At 44.3% G+C, this 27,194-nt stretch overlaps 2 protein-coding genes and 1 non-coding gene across 9 annotated transcripts in view; 1 reads left to right on the forward strand and 2 right to left on the reverse strand.

Moving 5' to 3' along the window:
* Positions 1-1,526, reverse strand: part of LOC115137898 (tudor domain-containing protein 7B-like) — a 42,819-nt gene extending 41,293 nt beyond the window's left edge. The window contains exon 1 of the mRNA XM_029674187.2: positions 1,414-1,526. The gene's annotated coding sequence lies outside the window, so the exon portion shown is untranslated. The remainder of the gene's footprint in view (positions 1-1,413) is intronic.
* A 3,931-nt stretch (positions 1,527-5,457) lies between these two features.
* LOC115137899 (dynactin subunit 1-like) overlaps positions 5,458-27,194 on the forward strand; it is a 37,045-nt gene continuing 15,308 nt past the window's right edge. The window contains exons 1-22 of one of the 7 annotated variants that reach the window (XM_065025297.1): positions 5,458-5,505; positions 7,877-8,131; positions 8,754-8,832; positions 9,780-9,811; positions 10,284-10,301; positions 12,043-12,066; positions 12,524-12,577; positions 13,526-13,681; positions 14,512-14,535; positions 14,990-15,070; positions 15,247-15,363; positions 15,719-15,923; positions 16,642-16,720; positions 17,078-17,237; positions 19,713-19,817; positions 20,172-20,363; positions 22,398-22,517; positions 22,716-22,868; positions 22,976-23,142; positions 23,392-23,560; positions 23,772-23,840; positions 24,500-24,621. In XM_065025297.1, the coding sequence (XP_064881369.1) occupies positions 5,503-5,505; positions 7,877-8,131; positions 8,754-8,832; positions 9,780-9,811; positions 10,284-10,301; positions 12,043-12,066; positions 12,524-12,577; positions 13,526-13,681; positions 14,512-14,535; positions 14,990-15,070; positions 15,247-15,363; positions 15,719-15,923; positions 16,642-16,720; positions 17,078-17,237; positions 19,713-19,817; positions 20,172-20,363; positions 22,398-22,517; positions 22,716-22,868; positions 22,976-23,142; positions 23,392-23,560; positions 23,772-23,840; positions 24,500-24,621 (2,384 nt within the window). In that variant the 5' untranslated portion in view covers positions 5,458-5,502. The remainder of the gene's footprint in view (positions 5,506-7,876; positions 8,132-8,753; positions 8,833-9,779; positions 9,812-10,283; positions 10,302-12,042; positions 12,067-12,523; positions 12,578-13,525; positions 13,682-14,511; positions 14,536-14,989; positions 15,071-15,246; positions 15,364-15,718; positions 15,924-16,641; positions 16,721-17,077; positions 17,238-19,712; positions 19,818-20,171; positions 20,364-22,397; positions 22,518-22,715; positions 22,869-22,975; positions 23,143-23,391; positions 23,561-23,771; positions 23,841-24,499; positions 24,622-27,194) is intronic. The other 6 variants (XM_029674188.2, XM_065025299.1, XM_065025298.1 and 3 more) reach the window with 6 other exon arrangements.
* trnaa-ugc (transfer RNA alanine (anticodon UGC)) lies at positions 19,145-19,215 on the reverse strand. Its single transcript has one exon. It is a non-coding gene; the product is annotated as a tRNA-Ala (tRNA).

Consider the following 27,194-nt stretch of genomic DNA (forward strand, 5'->3'; position numbering starts at 1 on the left):
AAACTACTCTTCCATGTTTTCTATGAGGAATTTGAGCAGTTCATTTAAGACCATTCTACATTATTCTAATAAGAAAGCTGTTAAAACAATTCATACGTGTGTATTTTAAGGTATTTGTATAATCTGTCATTTGTTGTACCCCCTAGCATATGTTATCATTGTCTGTTTGTATACCTCTTGTATGTATGCTATTACTCATATAATGGCAGCTGTGTTGATTGTCTAATCCCATAACCTACCTTTTGCATGCCTCTCCTGGGGAAACGGCTAGAGGCCTCAGGAATACTTATTTCTCCTTAATGCTCATCGTCTGTGCAACATGAGACAGCGGATGGATTATAATGTTGTAATGAAACAGCAGGGAGCAGGTCTCGAACCCTCGACCTTCATAGCCCTAGGTCCGGCGCGCTATCGACTGTGCCGCAAAAGCATGCTCGTGCGGCAGGGTCGATTTCCGCGCTTATAAACCCAGGGTCGTTACAATATTATCACTTACAATGTATGACATATCCTTCACATTTAGTGGTGCCATCACACTTGGCAGCTAAATCAACTATTTGGGCGATGAACGGGTGTACGCCGCAATAGTGTTGCAAATATAGAGTGGGCTAGGGTTTCGATTATTTATGTTGGACATACTATGGTTACACATTATGGCTACCATACTATAATTTCTGCAGGCATCAATATTGCCGCATCAACACGGCCGAACGAGAAGTTGTCAGCGATTTATAGAAATCGCTTTTTACCGGTACAATTTTTTTTTTCTACGAATTCAATCCCTTTCTACGTGTGAGAACTTTTTTTCTATGATCAGGTGACCGAAGCGCTTCCAAACACGGAGTTGTAGGTTTGGCATATCTGTCATGTTTGCGCATATCTCTCCTATGTGCAAATCTTTATGGCAGTCATTTTACTTAATAAGGCCCTTGGAAATGACCTGCATATCTGCAGTTATAAAAAAATTCTAATGCAATATATCGATTTACAAATACAAATCAAAAGGTGTTTGTTTGTGGAAAGTGATTTAAATTTGTGGATAGTGATTTACATTTGTGGATAGTGATTTACATTTGTGGATAGTGATTTACATTTGTGGATAGTGATTTACATTTGTGGATAGTGATTTACATTTGTGGATTGGTACTTATTTGTACAGATCATGATACACGAGTACAAAATGCATGCTGTGTGTTCACAATACATTTGATATTGATCCCATACAAGTCATGTCAAGCGACGTTATGTCGCTCTATCGAGCTCCGGACTCTTGCCACTTCATGGGACTCTCGGAGGGCTTTTAATTAAGCTTTCACCAAATAGTATCAAAACGAAAACGTACTATCACATCAACTATTTAATCTCAGTAATATGATAATTAATTCAAGTAATGCCAGTCAATATAACTCTTACCTTGCTGGGAAGGAACAGAGACGAGAGTGACACGGATGACTTGCTGCTCGTCACACTCCCTGATTGTCGGTCTGTCGCCCTTGCGGTCTTGAGCTGTCCCAGCTCACCCAAAGCTACGCTCTAGCCAAGCGCCTCCCAGCAGGCCCGTTTTGGTGGGTTACTGTAGCCTACCTCGTCTGTGATGTGATTGGCCATCTCCGCACAGCCCCACGCTAATGCCATCATAGCGCAGGCGCACACAGGTAACTTTTGTCCAAACTACAATGATTTATTATAAGTGACACTTATTCTGTGTACAGGTCTATTTAGTTTTATTCATCGGGTATGCTATCGTCTTAGAGTGAGAAAAAACAGTAGGCAAAACATTATTCACTGCGTGCCACAAAGTAAGCTGCTTATCTCAGTCTCTGTCTCTAGTTCTTATAGAGAGCTGAGAGCTCAACGTTTTGTATATGCGGTGGAATGCTTCAGATGGAAGGTTGGTTACACTGTTGCATAAAGTGAAGTTGTACTACAGCTGAGCTACAGACACCCAGTCAGTCTCTTTTTCTCTCCCTCACATTTCTCACATAGATCTGGGCTTCTGCCTTTCCTCCTTCTTGACTACAGTCTCCCCAACCAGATGGTTATATAATTGTTGGACTGAAAGGCATGTTAAAACCATCATGCTGTGGGAGTTTTAGGATGGGATAAGTACACCTTTTATATTATGATTTTAGTGTTATCCTGAGGTTGAAGCTCTAAACATAAGCTACCTACAAAAGGTATTTTGTCAGCCCTTTACAAAGTATTTATTTTTGTATTTTAATTTGATGTATTTATCAGGGATCCCCATTAGCTGCCAAGTATTAGGGTTAGGTCAAGGCAGCAGCTACTATTCCTGGGGTCCAAACACATTAAGGCGCTTACATCACACATACAACAAAAGATAAAAACAGTACATCATATAACATTAATACACCACTACATATCAAAATGTATAATACCACCATACAACAATGTTACAATGTACGCGTGTGTGTGTAGAGTGTGTTTGCTAGTGTGTGTGCGTGTGTGTCTGTTTCTCTTCACAGTCCCCGCTGTTCCATAAGGTGTATTTTTATCTGTGCAGGCTATCTCTAACATTCATAGTTCTCTTTTCATCATAGAGAGCCTTTAACAGCCAACAATCTAAGATAGCTTACCAAGCCATTGAATAAAAGGCTCTGAATATATTTTCCATCTGAGTAATATATGTTGACTACCACAACTATGCTTCAAGGCAAGCAACACTGAACCATGCATGAGAGTACAAGCTGTTCTGGACGACTGTGTGATCTCGCTCTCCGTACCCGATATGAGTCAGACCTTTAAACAAGTTAACATTCACAAGGCCACAGAGCCAGATAGATTACCAGCACGTGTACTCAGAGCATGCGCTGACTAGCTGGCAAGTGTCTTCGCTGACATTTTCAACCTCTCCCTGACCCCGTTTGCAATACCTACATATTTCAAGCAGACCACCATAGTCCCTGTGCCCAAGAACGCCAAGGTAAGTAAGCAGCCTTTCACAAGCCTTAACTCTCTGCGAGCCGGAACGGCTCATAGGAGCAGGAGCCTGTCTCCTGTTTCTATAGCGTGAGGCAGCTTGACGTATAAGTAAACCCCCTGAACAGGACACCAAGGTAACCTGTCTAAATGACTATCGCCCCATAGCACTCACATATGTAGCCATGAAATGCTTTGAAAGGCTGGTCATGGCTCACATCAACACCATTATCCCAGAAACCCTAGACCCACTTCAGTTCACATACCGCCCCAAACAGATCCACAGACGATGCAATCTCTATTACACTCCACACTGCCCTTTCCCACCTGAACAAAATGAACACCTATGTGAGAATGCTGTTCATTGACGATAGCTCAGCATTCAACACCATAGTGCCCTCCAAGCTCATCACTAAGTTCAGGACCCTGGGATTGAACACGTTCCTCTGCTACTGGGTCCTGGACTTCCTGACGGGCCGCCACCACCTGAAACGACACATTCACCACGCTGACCCTCAACACAGGGGCCCTCAGAGATGCGTGCATATTCCCCTACTGTACTCCCTCTTCACCCACGACTGTGTGGCCGCGCACGACTCCAACACCATCATAAAGTTTGCTGACGACACAACATGGTTGGCCTGATCACCGATGATGATGAGACAGCCTACAGGGACGGGGCTGTAGTGGAGCGGGTCGAGAGCTTCAAGTTCCTTGGTGTCCACATCACTAAAGAATTATCATGGTCCACACACAGTGGGGAAGAAGGCACGAGAACGCCTCTTCCCCCTCAGGAGGCTGAAAAGATTTGTCATGGGCCATCAGCTCCTCAAAAGGTTCTACAGCTGCACCATTGAGAGCATCTTGGCAACTGGCAACTGCTCGGCTTCTGACCAGGCGCTACAGAGGGTAGTGCGCACTGCCCAGTACATCATTGGTGCCGAGTTCCCTGCCATCCAGGACCTCTATACCACCCAAGTCATACTGTTCTCTCAGCTACTGCACGGCAATCAGTACTGATGCACCAAGTCTAGAACCAACAGGACCCTGAACAGCTTTTACCCCCAAGCCATAAGACTGCTATTTGGGTAACTATTTAATAGTTAGTCCAGGTAGCTATTTAACTATCTGCATTGACCCTTTTGCACTAACTCTTTTGACTCATCACATACGCTGCTGCTAATGTTTAATATCTATCCTGTTGCTGAATTACCTCCTTCCTCTGCATGTCGACTCGGTACCTACCATGTGGATATAGCCAAATTATAGTTACTCGTTGTGTATTTACTCCTTGTGTTATTATTTTTCTATTATTTCTCTCTGCATTGCTGGGAAGGGCCGTAAGCATTTCACTGTTAGTCTACACCTGTTGTTTACAAGAATGTGCCAAAGAATGTGTATTCGATTTTTGATACTTCTAAATCAAAATCTCAAATAATGTCCCCATGGGAGAACCATTTGATGAACCCTTTTGGTTCCAGGTAGAACCCTTTTGGGTTCCACGTAGAGGCCTTTCTGCAGATGGTTGGACATGGAACTCAAAAGGGTTCTGCCGGGAACCAAAAATGTTTCTCCTATGGGAACAGTTGAATAACTTTTTTTATACTGAGCTCATGTGAGTGGAAAAACAGTTCAAATATTTTAAGTTTTGTTTCTAAATAAACGTTTTGCGCATTGCTAGTTAAATTAATTTCACTTTTGTCAGAAGGACCGGAAGTAGACCATTTATAATAAGAAAAAAATCACCGGAAGTTGGTGTGGGGTGGACCGTTCTTATAATATAGGGTGGACCGTTCTTATAATATAGGGTGGACATGGTATTTTGCTAACTGACCCTTACATGTATATTTTTAACTTCCGTTTAACCAACAAGTTCTTTTGGAGCATCATACCAAACCTAACTTTGCCAATTTGCAGGTAGGTGGCAGAAGTTTGCTAACGTTATCTAGCTTCTCAAGATTATTGACTGTTAGGCTAACACTTCGCATCTAGTATAACGTTAGCTATGAATCTGACGTTCGCTAGCTAGCGTTACTAGCTACAATGAAATATATTGTTGATTTAACGTTAGCTAGCAAATTATTTTAGTTCGCCAGAGTGAGTCACTGCTTCTTTCCATGGGAAAACTATGAATATACATTTTTCAGAGTAGTTAGCTAGCTAATTTGTTTGCTCGAGCTACCTAACATTACAATCAGATTTTTGACTGACACGAAACACACCACAGTTAGCTAGCTTAGTAACCAACTAGCGTTAGCTAACTAAGTTAGATGACACAGGTTAACCACTGAACCTGGCTGGCCAGCTATCTAGTTTAGCTTGCCAACTGTCATAATGTTTGTGCTGGATGACACTTTCACCTGATCTTACAGGGCAAGATGACACTGACAACCCCTGAAGTAGATACATACTCCTGAAAAGGAGGATGATCATTTCTATTGGTGACGGTCAAGTGCTGACACGAGCATAATCAGAAACACATCCTTTCTCACTGACTGACTGATGTTCTTATTTCAGTACAGGTCCATATCAGGCCCTACTAGTGTCTTGTCAGGTATTGTTATGGTAAGATTATTTTCAGTTTTACCATAATGATCTAGCTGCTACCGCTGGAGACAACAATGTTATTGTGTACTTGTTGGGATTCGGGAGAAGTACACAAGCTCACTTAAGAGTTGTGATGATTTCTGGATGCTGAAGGCAAAGCATCACTAATAGCTTCCCCTGCCAGAGACTCATCTCTTTTTCACCCCTCCTGTCTCTGTCACAAACACTTCCTCTCAGAAAAATAGTGAGAGAAGCTAGGAGGAGAGATGGAAACACTTACACTGTTTGATACTGTTGTTATTTTGCGGATAAATAAGGCAACAAGTCAATATGGCTGGAATGCACAGGCGGCATTCCGTGGCCGTCCTGGCAATGGGCCGGGGTAGCTTGGTGAGTCCTATCTGATATTCTGTCTAAGACTAGACTAGTTCCTACGTATGAGTTGATTTGATTGTACGGACAAACAGCAACAGTCAGTTATTTTACCTAAGGCTAGTGATTGTCTATAGGCTACTTTTGATTTGATACTTCGGTCAACCATTTTTAGTGGTGCCACATTCGAGAACAGAACTGTATCAAGAGCAGTTTTCTTGTTGATTCTGCTGGCAAAGAAATGAAGTTAAAATACTAGTTTTACTCACAATGCAGGCTATGCAGCACGGTGCTGAAGATGATGATTTTGGTGATGATGAAATAACATGTTGTGGCTCCATGATCTGTTCACCGCTTCAGCTGAAGAAGTCACGGTTAGGAAGGAAGGGTCGACTATTCCAATGTTAATGGCATTTCCTGGATGTTCCGGTGTTATGACATAAGAGCTCAGTTTCTAGTTCTTTTGTTTCTAGTTTCTGACTAACACCATTCCTGCCATGATCCTGGCTACTCCTCCCAGCTGTCTGCCTTTCGGACTATATCTATCAGGCTAGCTACAGCTAATCTGGTCTCCTCTCACATGACATTGCCTCCCTGAAGACCCACATATGATGTTTGCCATGTTCCTCCATGGCCCATTTGGACCATTTCTCAAAAATGTCCTCAGTGTGGGTAGACTGTGAGCGGTACTGTCTGTGTCTACCGGCAGTAATGGTTACAGTCTGCTGAACCATATGACTGGGTGTGTGACTGCTCTGTCCTCAGGCTGTCTGTGGCCTAGCTAGCATGAGTCAGCTGGCTGTGTGTCTGTCTATATGGCCTAGCTAGCTAAGAGTCAGCTAGTTGACATTCAGAAGAGGGAACTAGACCTAGTGGGTCTATCATCAATATGTTTGTTTCTAGTACTTGTTGTGGAATAGGCCTAAATCAGCCATTTTCCCTCTCAGCCTCTTCCTGGCAGTCTGTGAACTAGGCGTAATTGCCTTAATGGGCAATTAGGTCTAGTTATTTAACCTTTTATTTAACTAGACAAGTCGGTTTAGAACAAATTCTTATTTATGTCGGCCTACCAAAAGGCAAAATGCTTCCCGCTGGGATTAAAAATACAAATATAGGACAAAACGCACAACTGCTTTGCTTTATCTAGGCCAGGTCGCAGTTGTAAATGAGAACTTGTTCTCAACTAGCCTACCTGGTTAAATAAAGGTAAGCTAGTTGAGAACACATGACAACACAGCATGGCAGCAACATGGTAGCAACACAACATGACAACAACCTGGTAGCAACACAACATGACAACAACATGGTAGCAGCACAAAACATGATAAAACATTATTGGGCACAGACAACAGCACCAAGGGCAAGAAGGTAGAGACAAAATGCATCATGTAAAGCAGCCACAACTGTCAATAAGATTGTCCATGATTGAGTTTTTGAATGAAGAGATTGAGATAAAATTGTCTAGTTTGAGTGTTTGTTGCAGCTCATTCCAGTCACTAGCTCCAGAGAACTGAAAAGAAGAGCAACCCAAGGATGTGTGTGCTTTGGGGACCTTTAACAGAATGTGACTGGCAGAATGGGTGTTGTATGTGGAGGATGAGGGTTGCAGTAGGTATATCAGATAGGGGGGAGTGAGGCCTAAGAGGGTTTTATAAATAAGCATCAACCAGTGGTCTTGTGACGGGTTTACAGAGGAGTATAGAGTGCAGTGATGTGTCCTGTAAGGAGCATTGGTGGCAAATCTGATGGCCGAGTTGATGGCATGGAATGTTGTCATCAATAAAAACATGTTTGCATGCTTCACTTTGTTGGGGTGGAAAATCCAATGTTCAAATGTTTTATCTTAGATCTCACCAAGAACTCAGTTGTCATTGTTTCTTGTTTGTGGATAAATGACAGATTTCCAGGCACACAGAGAAGTGCAAAGATCACAAAAAAATCAAACCGAGGTGAGGCTGTAGACCAGCAGTCACAAGGTCCTCTGTCCTAAACTATGTTCTCTCTCTCTACCCCCCAGATTTCCGGCAGCCCCCTCCTGAGCAAGATGAGTGCGGACGGGGGAGGCAAGCCTGCCAAGGTGGGCTCGGTGGTGGAGGTGATCGGTAAGGGCCAGCGTGGCACGGTGGCGTATGTGGGCGCCACGCTCTTTGCCACGGGTAAGTGGGTGGGTGTGATCCTGGATGAGCCTAAGGGCAAGAATGATGGCACGGTCCAGGGGAAGAGATACTTCCAGTGTGATGAGAACTGCGGCATCTTTGTGCGCCAGTCCCAGGTAACTAAGCTAACCCTCCATACCACACACACAGACAACCTCTCTCTAACTGACAGACGACCTCTCTCTAACTGACACACACAGACACTCTCTCTAACTGACACACACAGACACTCTCTCTAACTGACACACACAGACACTCTCTCTAACTGACACACACAGACACTCTCTCTCTAACTGACACACACAGACACTCTCTCTCTAACTGACACACACAGACACTCTCTCTCTAACTGACACACACACAGACACTCTCTCTCTAACTGTGACGCACACACAGACACTCTCTCTCTCTCTCTCTCTCTAACTGTGACGCACACACAGACACTCTCTCTCTCTCTAACTGTGACGCACACACAGACACTCTCTCTCTCTAACTGTGACGCACACACAGACACTCTCTCTCTCTCTAACTGTGACGCACACACAGACACTCTCTCTCTCTAACTGTGACGCACACACAGACACTCTCTCTCTAACTGTGACGCACACACAGACACTCTCTCTCTCTCTAACTGTGACGCACACACAGACACTCTCTCTCTCTCTAACTGTGACACACACATTGTGGAAGAGTAATAGACTGGTGTATTGAACCGGTCTCCCTCTCTGTCCTTATCAGATCCAGCTAGTGGAAGATGGTGCCACCTCTCCAGACATCCCAGAATCTTCCACTGCCAAGTTCCTGTCCAAGCAGAAAGGTGAGCAGAATAACAAAGCTGTAGCCTTCATTTACATGGCCTCAGATAGCATCAGGATTGGGGTTCATTTAATTTCAATTCAATTCAGTCAATTCAGTAAGTAAACTGAAATTCCAATTCTAATTGTCCTCAATGCTACTTTACTTCCTGAATTGAAATGGAGTTCTCCCCAACCCTGGATAGCATGGCACTGATCTTTAGGCTACAATCATAAAGACAACACTATCCACGTTTCCATCCAACGTTTTTAAGCGAGTAAAGTACATGTTGGATAAAAAATGTCATGACAGGTCTGATGGAAACAGAAAATGTGTCCGTTAACTCTCCACATGTCGACAAAACTAAATACTCTAGACATGGTGGGATCTTTTTGTGTCGGTTAAATTCATTATGTGAGAATTGTCTGCAGAAACTCTTTATGCACAAATATTGATATAATACCCTTCATATGGAAGTAAACTTGGAGTCACGCGATGACATGAAACCATGTAGTTCATTAGACTACAGATGAAATGAGGGATGAATTTATAACTATATATAATATAATAATTACAACTATACAATGCCATTTAAAAAATTTTTTTTTAATGAGAAATCCATCAGTAGAGTTGAAAATGCCATGGAAAACCATTAAACTTTTCTATTCACTACATGGGAATGAAACCGCAGAAGTAAATGTTATGTGCACTACGTCATCACGCACAGCCTTTTAATCCCCAACAAGTCCATTCGATGGAAACTCATCTTTGGTGGGGAAATGTATTGTTGTTAAGCAGATATAGAATATTGGCATGAAAATCTGTTGCCGATTGGATGGAAACCTAGTTACTGTAACACGTTATATTACGGTCCACTTCAAGTATTCCTAAAGGGTTTAGAATTAGTTTATAAATGGTTGTGTGTGTTTATAATTACATGTGATCTGTTCCTTCTGTTTTTATCTTCAGACATCCCTGAGATTCCAAAATCAGTCAAACAGGTACAGGAAACATACAGGCCTTTTGTTTGGGAGCGATTTCCATCCCTCTCCTTTTCTCTCCCTCCATGTGACCTACCTGACCTCTTCCCTCTTTTCTACTTCTCTCCATCCCTCTCCTTTTCTCTCCCTCCATGTGACCTACCTGACCTCTTCCCTCTTTTCTACTTCTCTCTATCCCTCTCCTTTTCTCTCCCTCCATGTGACCTACCTGACCTCTTCCCTCTTTTCTACTTCTCTCTATCCCTCTCCTTTTCTCTCCCTCCATGTGACCTACCTGACCTCTTCCCTCTTTTCTACTTCTCTCTATCCCTCTCCTTTTCTCTCCCTCCATGTGACCTACCTGACCTCTTCCCTCTTTTCTACTTCTCTCTATCCCTCTCCTTTTCTCTCCCTCCATGTGACCTACCTGACCTCTTCCCTCTTTTCTACTTCTCTCTATCCCTCTCTCCTCTCCCCCCAAATACCATTACAGACGCCCGTTTCTAAGAAGGTATAGATATTTAAAACTATGCTCACCTACTTTGCCACGGTGGTTGCATGCTTGTCACGTTTTCTTTTGAATTAGCCTGTTCAGGGTAATATTTTTGCCTGTCATAGCTTTTCTTTTAAATGAGGCTGTTCAGGGTAATATTCTTGGCCTGTCATAGCTTTTCTTTTAAATGAGGCTGTTCAGGGTAATATTTTTGGCCTGTCATAGCTTTTCTTTTGAATGAGGCTGTTCAGGGTAATATTTTTGCCTGTCATAGCTTTTCTTTTAAATGAGGCTGTTCAGGGTAATATTCTTGGCCTGTCATAGCTTTTCTTTTAAATGAGGCTGTTCAGGGTAATATTTTTGGCCTGTCATAGCTTTTCTTTTGAATGAGGCTGTTCAGGGTAATATTTTTGCCTGTCATAGCTTTTCTTTTAAATGAGGCTGTTCAGGGTAATATTTTTGGCCTGTCATAGCTTTTCTTTTAAATGAGGCTGTTCAGGGTAATATTTTTGGCCTGTCATAGCTTTTCTTTTGAATTAGGCTGTTCAGGGTAATATTTTTGGCCTGTCATAGCTTTTCTTTTAAATGAGGCTGTTCAGGGTAATATTTTTGGCCTGTCATAGCTTTTCTTTTGAATTAGGCTGTTCAGGGTAATATTTTTGGCCTGTCATAGCTTTTCTTTTAAATGAGGCTGTTCAGGGTAATATTTTTGGCCTGTCATAGCTTTTCTTTTAAATGAGGCTGTTCAGGGTAATATTTTTGGCCTGTCATAGCTTTTCTTTTGAATTAGGCTGTTCAGGGTAATATTTTTGGCCTGTCATAGCTTTTCTTTTGAATTAGGCTGTTCAGGGTAATATTTTTGGCCTGTCATAGCTTTTCTTTTTAAATGAGGCTATTCAGGGTAATATTTTTGGCCTGTCATAGCTTTTCTTTTGAATTAGGCTGTTCAGGGTAATATTTTTGGCCTGTCATAGCTTTTCTGTCGTTCGTCTTCTGTTCTGTATTCTGCTAACGGATCACATGGGTGTTTCATGTCACCGTACATTTTCACATTGGTTCTATGACACATTTAGGAGCATGATGTTCCATGTTCTGGCTGTTAGGTTCATTTTTTATATATATTTATTATTTTTGTATTCTTGCATTGTGATGCGCCTTGTTTTTGCCTCGACTTCACTTGGGATTATTTTATTTTGTAACTTATTTTAAGTCATGTTATATACTTTTTAACATCGACTTCACCCACTTATATATTAACTACAGTACGTCTCCTCAGTTTTTGAAAGTAGCGGTTATCAGCTCAAACTTCATACTTGCACAAAGACTTAAAGAAAAATTCCACCCAAAAACTCTCTTTTGGTATTTGTTTGATTAGTCAATAGTTGATATAGTTCTAAAATGTTTTGCAGGTCAGCAATGAAGTTTTCAAGATATGCAGCTTTCAAATACAGAAATACAGTCGGTATGTTGCATCATATGATGCAAAGTGCGTCAAACCGGCTGTATTTCTGTATGTCAACAATGAAGCAAATACTGAGAGTTTTTGGGTGGAGTTTTCCTTGAAGTGACTAAGGGGAATGCAGTAACACACAGCAGTCCAGCCTGCTGGAGAGTGATATATCAGTGTGTTTTGACTAATATTAACCCTGTGTGTTTCTGCCTCTCTGCCCTGCTAACTACTGCCCTTCGCCGTCTCTGCTGGGCCTGTGTGTGTGTGTTCTATACCCTCTTCCTCCTCCTCTTCCTCCTCCTCCTCCAGTCCGTCACCCGTCGTAGCACCAAGGTGAGCTTGTTATGAACAGCAGACGCTGTGGTAAAAGGGTTCTGTTAAAGACGAGCCCACCTGTCCATTCCTACTGTAGATCGTGTCGACCTTGTGATGTCACAGCAGTACGCTCTGAGGTAGATTAGAGCAACGGAATGTTGATAAGCTCATGAATATGGAAGATGTAGGTATGAGACAGAGTAGGAAAGTAGCTCACCACAGTCTGCGAAGGAATGATGTTTTAGAGTGGGAGATCTCCTGCTACAGTTTAACGTCATAGACTGAGATAATCAACAGTCAGTATTTGACTTGAGAGTATGTCGCACGTCAGTACATGGTGTGTGTATCTGTTTAGGCCTAACTATAGAATGTGAGAGTAGTAGAGTGTATAAAGTTGTTCTAGAAGATTCCCTCAGGAAGAGAGAACAGCAGTAGACAGCTCTTCAACCCCTAACAGTCTACTCTCATACAACAGTGGGACACTCCAGGTCGTCTCTCCTCCTCCAGCTCCCTCCCCTCCCTCCTCATGGTACGTTCCAGGCCTCAAAGCACCTGACTCCCCTGGGAGAGATCAACTCTGGTCCTGGAGGGGTGAACTCGGGTCATTCCTGGAGGGGTGAACAAAGGTCAAATTCACTGCAATAACTGGAAAAACGATAGCGTAGTTAGCTTTAGTATTTTAAACCAAAGTTCCCACAAAATGTGAAGCAGTAACTTACTACTGTAGTAGTGCCTCTAAAACCAGAGTTCACCCTTTTACAGACAGTTCAGTTCACCTGGCCAGTTCCTTGAGAACTGTTGGTACTTTTTGGTGGAGGCCAGATCAGCACAGTAAAGGGTGACTTAAATGCCACTGGGTGTGGTATTTGCTCACCACGGCAGGTTTCACTTAGATACGGGTTTACCGGAGTTCACCTGGGCTCTGGGTGGAATGTTTCTGTGTTCAGTTCTGGGAGCAGTCTGTTTTTATGGTCACTGGGATTAACAGGTAATGGTACGGTCTCACAGATGTAGTTCTCTTTTACATGTATTTTACTTGTATTTCTCCCTCTTCCTGTTCTCCTCTCTCGCTCCCCTTTCTCTTTCTATCTTTTCTTTACCCCTCTCTACCTCCACCCTCTACCTACCCCCTCCTCCACCCTTTAACTCCCCACCTCTCTCTACCTCCACCCTCTCCCCCTCCTTCCACCCCCACACCTCTCTCTACCTACCCCCTCCCACACCTCTCTCTACCTCCCCATCCCACACCTCTCTCTACCTACCCCCTCCCACCTCTCTCTACCTCCCCATCCCACACCTCTCTCTACCTCCCCCTCCCACACCTCTCTCTACCTCCCCCTCCCACACCTCTCTACCTCCCCCTCCCACACCTCTCTCTACCTCCCCCTCCCACACCTCTCTCTACCTCCCACCTCTCTCTACCTCCCTCTCTCTACCTGCCCCCTTTCCCACCTCTCTCTACCTCCCACCTCTCCAGGCTCCCCGGGCCATCGGCTTGTCCAGCTCTCGGTCCAGGGAGGATGTCAGCGAGGGCAGCCTGTCTTCCAAGGGTGCGCTGGGGGCTCCTGTCGTCCCCCTGCCCAGCGGCATCCCCGCCACGTCCGGAGCTCCACCCCCCGCCACCCCTAGCAAGGTCAGTCCACAACCCCCTGTGGCCAATCAGATCATCACCTTAGGTTCTGGGGAGTTTTTTGGTCTAGCACAGAAAGAAAACACCCCATTTATCATAACATTGATACATTGTTGGATATGTTTACTGCTGGGCTGGAACAAAAGCCTGCAGCCTGATATGTAATTTATATAGAGCTGAGACGATAAACCCAAAAAATGATCGACACATACCACTTAATGAGGACATTTTGATGACATTCATTACGATAATTAGCCTATTCTACAGAAAAGTGAAGTTTGAAATTAAGTTTGCTAATATGGGGTGATTATTGGGATAATGGCGACTGTGCAACTGTGCATGAAGATGGCGACCCCCATGTACTTACCACACATTCCTTGTTTTGCTAAGTTTGCAGTGTTGTTCATCGCTCTCCGTTACTATTTGTATGGTCATTGGCACCGTGTACATGATCCCAAAGTTTTAAGACGCAGACAATAAAACAATGTTTACTGGCACATTGAACCATGTCGCTCGCCGTAGTTTAAGAACTCTGTGGGTAGTGCTAAAAACAAGATGTCATATCTGAATTCCTCCATCTTTATGGCCCCGTCGGCCGTCGATGGCTACAACATTCAAACTAGCAGTAGTAGTTTGAAGGGTGACAACAAAAGCTGGTGCACATTATTGTAAACGTATCATTCTATTTGTTGTATTGATTCAGTCAGTTTATGGTGATTGTATCTTTTTGTCCGCATCGCCCAGCTTCACCATGATATCACCTCCATCCATTGTGTTTCCTCATTCGTTGTCTGTTGATTGTTGTGTTCCGTCCATGTTGTCGTTGTAAACAGGCTGAGCCTCCTGCATCAAAGCAGGTAGGGTAACAGTATCTGAACGCATGCTTATCTGGTCTGGGCATGTTGTTTGATTAACAAACCGGGGTTGCCCCAAATGGCACCCTATTCCCTATATAGTGTACTGCTTCATAGGGAATACGCTGCCATTTGGGACATATCCATTTGGGACGTATGCAGGGATCATAGGGTGCTACTCCTCAGCCTCACTACCACTGCCCTTCACCTGCATGCCAACAGAGGGCAGAGTTTCTTTGGTTTAATATTACTGAGTAAAGGAGTTTACTCCAGCCACGGTTCTTGGTGGTGGGAGCATGTCTTGGAGCTTTTGAGGTGTTTTTTTGGAATGTGGGTTCTAACGTCTCTGGTTGCTTTGAGATGTCCACTATCCCCTCTCTCAATGCCCCCCCCCCCTTTCTCTCTCTGTCTTCCCTGATGTGTTCACCTTCACACCTGAACCTCTCCGTGTTTCCAGGAGGAAGAGTCTCTGCGTGGCCAGGTGAAGGACCTAGAGGAGAAGCTGGAGACCCTGAAGATGAAGCGGGCGGAGGACAAGGTCTTTGTCTTTTTAATAATCTATTTATCTTGTTATTATATTATGTACAGCATGTTTACTGGCTGTCTCTGTATGAATATACAAATATAAAGACATCTAAAGTAGATTTTTAAAAATTTTGATAAATATGTAATAACTTGTATTATTATTTATTCATATTTACAATGATTATTCAGGTCAAGCTGAAGGAGCTGGAGAAACACAAGATTCAGCTGGAGCAGCTCCAGGAGTGGAAGACCAAGATGCAGGAGCAGCAGACGGACCTGCTGAAACAACTCAAAGAGGCCAAGAAGGTACAGTACACACCAGAAACATGAATGATTAACCTCTATGGTAGTCACCTTTTTGAAATGAGTAGAGCACCTTCACGCTTCTTTTCGGGTTTCTGTCCACTTCTCTTATTAAATCAGAGTACTTGGCAAGACTTTAAGTAACAAACCAGTAGTCATTAACCTAGGATAATTAAAAGGTCATCCCTTATGTAATGTTGTACCAGGTATGGAAGTCTGTTGTCAGGTACCTAGTTTTAGCTTTGGTTAGATTGACATTGCTAATGACATCCACTCTTGTCATTCTGGATTTTTTGCGTATTTCGTCTGACTCTGTTCATTCACAAATGTGAGATTTACACTGATGTTCCTCTCCCAGGATGCCCGGGACGCATTGGAGGCCAAGGACCGTTATATGGAGGAGATGTCAGACACGGCGGACGCCATCGAGATGGCCACCCTGGACAAGGAGATGGCCGAGGAGCGGTCCGAAAGCCTGCAGGTGGAGGTGGAGTCGCTGAAGGAGAAGGTGGAGGAACTCACCATGGACCTGGAGATAATTAAACACGAGGTTGAGGAGAAAGGTTAGAGGTCACTAGTAGTGAGTTGCTATAAAAGGCTGCTCTATTTATGGTATCTCATCCCATACAGAGGGTCAAAGATCATACCCCCAAAACATGCTAACCTCCCCTGTTATTGTAATGGTGAGAGGTTAGCATGTCTGGTTAGCCTGTCTTGGGGGTATGATCTTTGAACTCTAACTTTCTCACTCATCATTATTCACGATTCATTCAGGATTATCTGTGATTGTAGCATCCAGATTAATGTAGCAGTGTTCAGAAACATTCTGACTGACTCCAATGACACAATATTGACCATTTATTTCTATTGGACTCAAAATAAATTGAAATGCAACCATAAGGACATGTAAATGCATCCAACACATTTGTAGAGTCACAAGCTTGATGTAGTCATTCTGTGCTATGAATATGGGACCAAATACTTACCTTTTGACTACATTATTTATAATCTTTAGGGATGTCAATCATTTTGGCTCCTACCTTTTTTAATTGAGAAAAATATATATTGTTAAACAAAATCGTTTTGCATACACTATAGGTCAGTATTTAAATGATTTATTTTATACAGTCATAATTGTTCATTTTTATCAAGGGTGTCAATCATTTCGGATCCCATTGTCTTTGTATTTAAGATAAAATAGCTATCATATATTTGACAAGGACTTCAGTTTTGCTTGGCAAAGTTGAAACGAAACCTAACCTAACTCTTTTGCTTCTCCAGGTTCTGACGGAGCTGCCTCTAGTTACCACGTAAAGCAGCTGGAGGAGCAGAACAGCAGGCTGAAAGATGCTCTGGTCAGGTGTGTGTACTTAAAAAAAAAAAAGTGTTACGGGTTTTATTTCTTGAGAGCTTTCAGTTTTGACCAACTGTCTCATCCGTTACCTGATGTTTCATTGAGATCTAGTGCCCCTGATGGGTACACTAGGGTGTCTCTTCCCTTCAGGATTTGCTCAAAATGATTTGTCTGTCACTTTTTGGGGCAGTTTCCTGGACACAAATTAAGCCTAGTGCTGGACTAAAGAGCCTGCTCAGTGGAGAATCTCCATTAGAAGTGGTTTCTAGTGCAGGACTGCACTTAATCTGGGTCTGGGAAACCAGCCTTAAACGTTTCCCTTTAGTTTGATCTCTAACAGAACTATTTGTTCCCCTCCCTCAGGATGCGTGACCTGTCGTCGTCTGAGAAGCAGGAGCACGTGAAGCTGCAGAAGCAGATGGACAAGAAGAATGGAGAGCTGGAGACTCTGAGGACCCAGAAGCAGAAACTACAGGAGGAGATGAAGCAGGCTGAGGCCACCATTGATGAGTTGAAGGAGCAGGTCAGTCAGCCAGGCCATCATCGATGAGCTGAAGGTGGTCAGTCAACCAGTCAGTCAGTTCGTCAGTCAGCTGGGGGGCTAGATTACCGTCAACAAGCTCAAAGAATAGGTAATTCAACAAGAAGGTTAGACAGCCAGTCAGGCCATCATCAATGAGCTCAAATAGCAGGTCAGTCAGTGTTAGAGGAATTCTAAATTCCTATATGTTTTGTAGCCAAAATCAAATTCGCACTCTCTCTATTTCATTAATGAGTTGTAAATTCATTAATTATGCATGAAGTAGATTGAGACCAGTCTTAAAAGTCAGGTAACAGCATTTATTACAAGAGAGTACTACCACATACACATTTTTCTACAGGTTATAAACTGAAAATGATGTCAGCGTTTTCTAAATGTTCTATCTCTTCATAACACCGGTAGAGGCCCCATAGTTTCTTGAGCTTTCCCTCCTCTCCTAAAGCCAAGGTCAGTCACTGTAAATCAGCATTCTAGACAGTCTGGAGATAGTCCGTCCCTGTCATCTGGAGATTGTACAGATGAATGAACTAAGGAACAGACCTTCATTGTTACTAAACTCCTGACTACATTATATAACTAGGCTATGGGAGCAAGAGAGAAAATTCATATAGTACAGTACATTATAGCATTTGGACTAGTCAGTTCTGATTGGAATGTATACATAATTAGTCATTTCAACCAACAGTCAGGCTGTCCGTGAGCCAGTCAGTTAACCAGATAGCCAGCCAGGACATTATCAACAAGCTAAAATAACAGGTCAGTCAGGTCAGTGATTCAGCCAGTCAACTAGGTTACCATCAACAAGCTCAAAGAACATGCCAGCCAGCCACTCCGACAGGTCACCATCATTGAGCTCAAAGTACAGGTCAGTCTACCAGTCAGTTAGCCAGTCAGTCAGCCAGGTCACTATCAACGAGCTCAAAGAACAAGTCAGCCAGTCAGTGAATAGGTCAGTCAACCATAGTGTCAGTCAGCCAGTCCGTCCGTCAGTTAGCCAACCAGTCAGCCAGGCCACCATCAATGAGCTCAAAGAACAGGTCAGCCAACCAGACAGTCGGTTAGTCAGTCAATCAGTGACCTCAACGAACATGTCAGTTGGTTGTTCTGCCAGTCAGTCTGCCCACCATGGATGAGCTCAGTGAACAGGTTAGCCAGTCAGTCCACCATGGATGAGCTCAGTGAATAGGTTAGTCAGTCAGTCAGCCCACCATGGATGAGCTCAGTGAACAGGTTAGCTAGTCAGTCAGTCAGTCAGTCAGCCCACCATGGATGAGCTCAGTGAACAGGTTAGCCAGTCAGTCAGTCCACCATGGATGAGCTCAGTCAGTCCACCATGGATGAGCTCAGTGAACAGGTTAGCCAGTCAGTCAGTCCACCATGGATGAGCTCAGTGAACAGGTTAGCCAGTCAGTCAGTCCACCATGGATGAGCTCAGTGAACAGGTTAGCCAGTCAGTCAGTCCACCATGGATGAGCTCAGTGAACAGGTTAGCCAGTTGCTCATGGATGAGCTCAGTGAACAGGATCTTGGATGAGCTCAGTGAACAGGTTTGCCCATGGAACTGGGATAGCCAGTCAGCATCACCATGGATGAGCCCAGGAACAGGATTAGCCAGTCCCCTCCCTGGCATCCCGGTGACCCAGGAACCCCCTCCCTGGCAAACTGGTGACCCAGGGACCATCATACTTTAGCAAAAAAAATACATTTAATGTCTCATCAGGTGAATGATAATGGCAAGGAGAAGTAATCAACATTTTGAAATGAATAGTTTTGGTAGATTGTTTTTCATTATTTTGACCTGCCCACGTTATTATTTACATTTGAGTCATTTAGCGGACGCTCACATCCAGAGGGACTTACAGTAGGGGGTGCATACATTTTTATATTGTTTCCCCGTGGGAATCGAACCCACATGCCTGGCGTTGCAAGCGCCATGCTCTACCAACTGAGCCACACGGGATCTAATTGGACAAGGAAGTGTAAACTCTTAACATAGCCTATTAGCTAGAAAGGTAGCTCCAAACACATTTTTGCTAAGAGCAACTGTTTAGCTGACCAAGAAGGAGAGTGATGGAGTGCTGCATCAGATGACTTGGCCTCCACAATCACCTGACCTCAACCCAGTTGAGATGGTTTGGACCGCAGAGGCCAGGAAAGGCAGCCAACAAGTGCTTAGCATATGTGGGAACTCCTTCAAGACTGTTGCAAAAGCATTCCTCATGAAGCTGGTTGAGAGAATGCCAAGAGTGTTCAAAGCTGTCATCAAAGCAAAGGGTGGCTACTTTGAAGAATCTAAAATATATTTTGATTTAACATTTTTTTAAAATTTTCCTACATTCCATATGTGTTATTTCATAGTTGTGATGTCTTCACTATTATTCTACAATGTGGAAAATAAAGAAAAACCCTTGAATGAGTAGGTGTGTCCAAAATTTTGACTGGTACTGTGTGTCCTAGGTGGATGCTGCTCTCGGGGCAGAGGAGATGGTAGAGACTCTAACTGAGAGGAATCTGGACCTGGAGGAGAAAGTCAGAGAGCTGAGAGAGACAGTCACTGACCTGGTGAGTTCAATCAACAATACCCCTGTCAACACTGTTACCATAATGTCAACCCTGTTACCTTAATGTCAACTTTGATATCCATGTCAACTCCGTTACTTTGTATGCTTTGAGTAGTCAGTGATTTGTTGAGTCAACTTTGTTAGTATGTTTTGAATAACCAACTCTGTGTCAACTGTTTGCCCTTCATGTGGGTCCACGACATTGGCAAGGAGACTGTTTTAGAGACGGAGAGACACCGCTTGTGTTTGAACCCTGTCTGTGCATGACTTTATACCTAAACCCCTGTCCACTCATCACTACACAACTATAGCTGCCCTGACCCTTAACCCGTCAACCCTGACCTCACCCCTCCAGGAAGCGATCAACGAGATGAATGACGAGCTTCAGGAGAACAGCCGAGAGACAGAGATGGAGCTGAGGGAGCAGTTGGACCTGAACGGGGCCAGGGTGAGAGAGGCCCAGAAGAGAGTGGAGGCTGCTCAGGAGACTGTAGCAGACTACCAGCAGACCATCAACAAGTACCGCCAGCTCACTGCCAGCCTGCAGGTATGTACCACCAGCTCACTGCCAGCCTGCAGGTATGTACTACCTCCAGCTCACTGCCAGCCTGCAGGTATGTATCTCCAGCTCACTGCCAGTCTGCAGGTATGTACCACCAGCTCACTGCCAGCCTGCAGGTATGTATCTCCAGCTCACTGCCAGTCTGCAGGTATGTACTACCTCCAGCTCACTGCCAGTCTGCAGGTATGTACTACCACCAGCTCACTGCCAGTCTGCAGGTATGTACCTCCAGCTCACTGCCAGTCTGCAGGTATGTATACCTCCAGCTCACTGCCAGCCTGCAGGTATGTACCACCAGCTCACTGCCAGTCTGCAGGTATGTACTACCTCCAGCTCACTGCCAGTCTGCAGGTATGTACCACCAGCTCACTGCCAGCCTGCAGGTATGTATCTCCAGCTCACTGCCAGTCTGCAGGTATATACCACCAGCTCACTGCCAGTCTGCAGGTATGTACTACCTCCAGCTCACTGCCAGTCTGCAGGTATGTATTACCTCCAGCTCACTGCCAGTCTGCAGGTATGTACTACCTCCAGCTCACTGCCAGTCTGCTGTACCACCAGCTCACCTCCAGCTCACTGCCAGTCTGCAGGTATGTACCACCAGCTCACTGCCAGTCTGCACACCAGCTCACTGCCAGTCTGCAGGTATGTACTACCTCCAGCTCACTGCCTCTCCAGCTCACTGCCAGTCTGCAGGTATGTACTACCTCCAGCTCACTGCCAGTCTGCAGGTATGTACTACCTCCAGCTCACTGCCAGTCTGCAGGTATGTACTACCTCCAGCTCACTGTCAGTCTGCAGGTATGTACTACCTCCAGCTCACTGTCAGTCTGCAGGTATGTACTACCTCCAGCTCACTGCCAGTCTGCAGGTATGTACTACCTCCAGCTCACTGCCAGCCTGCATGTATGGATCTCCAGCTCACTGCCAGCCTGCAGGTATGTACCACCAGCTCACTGCCAGTCTGCAGGTATGTACTACCTCCAGCTCACTGCCAGTCTGCAGGTATGTACTACCTCCAGCTCACTGCCAGTCTGCACTACCTCCAGCTCACTGCCAGTCTGCAGGTATGTACTACCTCCAGCTCACTGCCAGTCTGCAGGTATGTACTACCTCCAGCTCACTGCCAGTCTGCAGGTATGTACTACCTCCAGCTCACTGTCAGTCTGCAGGTATGTACTACCTCCAGCTCACTGCCAGTCTGCAGGTATGTACTACCTCCAGCTCACTGCCAGTCTGCAGGTATGTACTACCTCCAGCTCACTGCCAGTCTGCAGGTATGTACTACCTCCAGCTCACTGCCAGTCTGCAGGTATGTACTACCTCCAGCTCACTGCCAGTCTGCAGGTATGTACCACCAGCTCACTGCCAGTCTGCAGGTATGTACTACCTCCAGCTCACTGCCAGTCTGCAGGTATGTACTACCTCCAGCTCACTGCCAGTCTGCAGGTATGTACTACCACCAGCTCACTGCCAGTCTGCAGGTATGTACCACCAGCTCACTGCCCTCCAGCTCACTGCCAGTCTGCAGGTATGTACTACCACCAGCCACTGCCAGCTCACTGCCAGTCTGCAGGTGTACCACCAGCTCACTGTACTACCACCAGCTCACTGCCAGCCTGCAGGTATGTCCAGCTCACTGCCAGTCTGCTACCACCAGCTCACTGCCAGTCTGCAGGTATGTACTACCTCCAGCTCACTGCCAGTCTGCAGGTATGTACTACCTCCAGCTCACTGCCAGTCTGCAGGTATGTACCACCAGCTCACTGCCAGTCTGCATGTATGGTTGGAAATCACAACTTCAGAGGAGTGTCAAAGAACATGCAATCAAAAGAATGACACTGAAAAACACTAACAAGCATGTTTAGTAGTTAAAACAATGGAAAGGTGAACTTGTTTGTCACACTTTGGGGTTTTAATAACTTCCTGAACACTTTCCTTTTAAGGAAAATGGGGAAGGTGTTAGGTGACAGTGGTTTCTTTTGGTTGTTTGTATCTAAAGTGTGTGTGTGTGTGTAGGATGCCAACAAGGAACTGACCAGTGCTCAGAATGCCAACGCAGAGCAGGTCCATCCTCCTCCACCAGCTGAGCTGTTTGACTTCAAGATCAAGTTCGCTGAGACCAAGGCCTACGCCAAGGTAAGGGACACAGAGCAGCAGGTTCCGGTGAATACCCAGCTTGGGGTCCAACTGTCCCATTCAACACTTTGGGAGCATCATACCAGTCTGCCGATGTGCTTTTTGTTCCCAGAGAAACTTGCATTGCATTTTAGTGTTAAATGTACAGGTGTGTGCTGTTATTGCAGATACATAGTGTGTGTGTGTGTCTCTCTCCAGGCCATAGAGATGGAGCTGAGGAAGATGGAGGTGGGCCAGGCCAACAGACAGGTGTCTCTCCTCACATCCTTCATGCCCGACTCCTTCCTGCGTCACGGAGGAGACCACGACTGTATCCTGGTGCTGCTGCTCATACCAAGACTCATCTGCAAGGTACATTGAGAGAGGGGAACAGTAACAGGTTCAACATTTGACTAGGAGTGTGTCTGCTTGTTTGTTTGTTTTCAAGATGCCAAATGTATGTTCCCCCCTCCCTCTAGGCTGAGTTGATCAGTAAGCAGGCCCAGGAGAAGTTTGATCTGAACGGTAACCCCGTGGAGAGGACTGGGGTGAAGATGAGAGGACCACCTGGAGAGCAGCTCAGCTTCGCCTCAGGACTGGTCTACTCTCTCACCCTGCTGCAGGCCACGCTGCACAAATACCAACAGTAAGGCCAAGTGTGTCTGTCTCTCTCTGCCACTACTAAATAGTAAGGAAAACTCCTTCATGGTCATCTTTTAGATTCTGAATAACTTTCTGTCTTAATTAGGAAGAGTAAGTGTACTGTGAATCTGACATACCCTATGTTACTCTCAAAAGATACTACCAGCTCATTCGACAGTCTGCTTTCTCTCGTCTGTGGCTGTTGTCAGAGTAGTGTCATTTACTTCATCCATCAAATCTTCTCTCCCCCTAGAGCTCTGAACTGCTGCAGTGTGCAGGTGTATACGCAAATGGGGACTCTCTACTCAGAGATGAGTGTCCATGAGCGGTCCCTCGACTTCTTCATTGACCTTCTGCACAAAGACCAGCTGGATGAGACTGTACACGTGGAGCCTCTCACCAAGGCCATCAAGTACTACCAGGTTAGTACCACGCACGGATTCACACACACACTCTCTTCATATGCACTCGATGGCACACCTGACGGAGAGACGAAAACACTCGACCACACGCTATACACTGTCAACTCAACACCGATGAAACACATTATCAAGCCTCGTCAATTTGAAGAATAAATAAAACTCCAGATTGTGTGAGGCCTTGATTGATGTCCCAATCTGTTTTATGTTACAGCAACTGTACAGTATCCACCTAGCTGAGCAGACTGAAGACTGCACCGTGCAGCTGGCTGATCACATCAAGGTAAAACTGTCGTGTACTGAAGAAAGTAAACCTCTCTAGGCCATGTTAAGGTCTTTCCTCCCTTCCTTGGGGTAATCAAGATTTCTAACAGGCCCCTAGTCTTTTCTAGGTTCAGTAACAAACATTGTCTAACTAAACTCAATTTGACTTTTTGATGTCTGACCTCCAGGTCCTTCAGAGTGTGTTGGATTGTATGGGGGCTGAGGGCCTTCCTACACAACTGACTGCCTCTCTGTGCTCTCTGTGTGTGTGTGTCGCCCTCTGTGTGTGTGTGTGTGTCGCCCTCTGTGTGTGTGTGTGTGTCGCCCTCTGTGTGTGTGTGTGTGTCGCCCTCTGTGTGTGTGTGTGTGTCGCCCTCTGTGTGTGTGTGTGTGTGTGTGTGTGTCGCCCTCTGTGTGTGTGTGTGTCGCCCTCTGTGTGTGTGTGTGTGTGTCGCCCTCTGTGTGTGTGTGTGTGTGTGTCGCCCTCTGTGTGTGTGTGTGTGTGTCGCCCTCTGTGTGTGTCGCCCTCTGTGTGTGTCGCCCTCTGTGTGTGTCGCCCTCTGTGTGTGTCGCCCTCTGTGTGTGTCGCCCTCTGTGTGTGTCGCCCTCTGTGTGTGTGTTTGTCGCCCTCTGTGTGTGTGTTTGTCGCCCTCTCTGTGTGTGTTTGTCTGTGTGTAGTTCATCCAGAGTGCGTTGGACTGTATCGGTGCTGAGGTGGTGCGTCTCAGGGCTTTCCTGCAGCCGGGACAGGAGGGGCTGGCTCTGAACATCCTTCTGAAGGACCTGGACACCACGTGCAGGTCTGATATAACTATATTTAATAATATTATTTCCATGTACTGTACCAGTCACAAGTTTAGAAAATAGTGAAAAGAAAGAAAAACCCTTGAGTAGGTGTGTCTAAACCTTTGACTGGTACTGTATATATATTTTTGCAGACCCCTGGTTGAATACCCCTGATATAGAGGTTTCTTCCAACCTAGGAAGTTTACCATGCTTGTGTCACTGCTTATGTTTAGGAGGCAGCCGCTCCACAGGTGACATGGCTCTATGTGTATTTTTCTGTTCTATAAATCAGACTTTTAAGACCCTTGCGACGTATGTGTTTGTAAAAAGTAACATACAATGTGTTGTGTCTTTGGCTATGCCGGATTAAGCGATATGACATGCTATTCTATAAAATAATTTATCCCTAATTAATATTACCTGATTGAGCTAATCATGTAAATGTAATTAACTAGAGTCGGGCACCACAAATTAATATTTATAGAGCTGTTATTTTCCGAATAAACTCTTAAAGACCTAGTAATATTTTACATCAATAGCCAATAGCAGTCAATATTAATCGTCACCTTAATGCAGTCTCATCTGAAAGTTGTAAATTCTTAGTTACCTGCACGAACCCTGGCTAACAAGTTGAATCAGCAATACAAAATTGGGTTTAATTATGTATTTACTAAATACCTAACTAATCACACAGAATTACACATAATTAAATCATAACTTGATTACAAAGTTATGATGTTTGCTTCGTTCTGTAGTTATTATCTGAACCATTCTGACATCGGACCATCGTCCTACATCATCGGAACAGGAAGTTATATTGTCGTCATGGGCTTATATAGGAAGGGAGAGGATGGCGTGTTTGAAAAGTTTTATAGCCCATGTCCCTTCACAGGGGCGGGGCACTAATTGAGCAGAGCCCTATCTTATGAAAACCCAAATCTCACATTTTAGAAGCTAAAATCACATTTCATCCCATCACGAATAATTTCATATTCAAACATTTAAATTGAACAACAATTACATGTGAATCCGATAACTACAATGTGTAGACTTTCCACTGTAGAGTTTGTCATCTGATCATTGATGAGAATGTCTCAGATGACAAGCGAACTGACATCATATTCATTAAGTACCACCGCATTTGTTCCATTGGTCGGATTACCAGAATATAGTGTAATTTCCCCCCACCTTCTGATGTTCCCAGAATCTCTGTTAATCAAGGGTTTTGCAAATGTAACATCAGTAGGGTAGAGGGAGGAAAGAGGTATTTATGACTGTCATAAACCTTCCCCCCAGGCCAATGTCATGACAAATGTTAATTGTTTTGTATTTGAGAATCATTACTGTATGTTGAATAAATTAGTGTGTAAATTACAGGCTATGTAAATATTTTCACTGTGTGTTTATTTAACAATCAAGGCTATGTAAATATTTTCAAAGGAAATAATTTATAAAAATATATACAGTACCAGTCACCAGTTTAGACACACTCATTTCAGGGTTTTTCTTTATTTGTACTATTTTCTATATTGTAGAATAATAGTGAAGACAAACTATGAAAGAACACATATGGAATCATGTGGTAACCAAAAAAGTTGTTAAAATATATTTTGATTTGTAGATTTGAGATTCTTCAACGTAGACACTCTATGCCTTGATGACAGCTTTGCACACTCTTGCCATTCTCTCAACCAGCTTCCCACATATGCTGAGCACTTGTTGGCTGCTTTTCCTTCACTCTGCGGTCCAACTCATCCCAAACCATCTCAATTTGGTTGAGGTCGGGTGATTGTAAAGGCCAGGTCATCTGATGCAGCACTCCATCACTCTCTTTCTTGGTCAAATTTCCCTTACACAGACTGGAGGTGTGTTGGGTCATTGTCCTGTTGAAAAACAAAGGATAACCCCACTAAGCAAAAACCAGATGGGGTGGCATATACAGTTGAAGTCTGAAGTTTACATACACCTTAGCCAAATACATTTAAACTCAGTTTTTCACATTTCCTGACATTTAATCTGAGTAAAAAATCCCTGTTTTAGGTCAGTTAGGATCACCACTTTATTTTAAGAAATTGAAATGTCAGAATAATAGTAGACAGAATGATTTATTTAAGCTTTTATTTCTTTCATCACATTCCCAGTGGGTCAGAAGTCTACATGCACTCAGTTAGTATTTGGTAGCATTGCCTTTAAATTGTTTAACTTGGGTCAAACATTTTGGGTAGCCTTCTCCATCTTCCCACAATAAGTTGGGTGAATGTTGGCCCATTCCTCCTGACAGAGCTGGTGTAACGGAGTCAGGTTTGTAGGCCTCCTTGCTCATACATGCTTTTTCAGTTCTGCCCACACATTTTCTATAGGATTGAGGTCAGGGGTTTGTGATGGCCCCTCCAATACCTTGACTTTGTTGTCCTTAAGCCATTTTGCCACAACTTTGGACGTAGGCTTGGGGTCATTGTCCATTTGGAAGATCCATTTGTGACCAAGCTTTAACTTCCTGACTGATGTCTTGATGTTTCTTCAATATATCCACATTATTTCCCTGCCATCTATTTTGTGAAGTGCACCAGTTCCTCCTGCAGCAAAG

This window comes from Oncorhynchus nerka, linkage group LG12 (genome assembly GCF_034236695.1).
Source record: "Oncorhynchus nerka isolate Pitt River linkage group LG12, Oner_Uvic_2.0, whole genome shotgun sequence".
Taxonomy (NCBI): Eukaryota; Metazoa; Chordata; class Actinopteri; order Salmoniformes; family Salmonidae; genus Oncorhynchus; species Oncorhynchus nerka.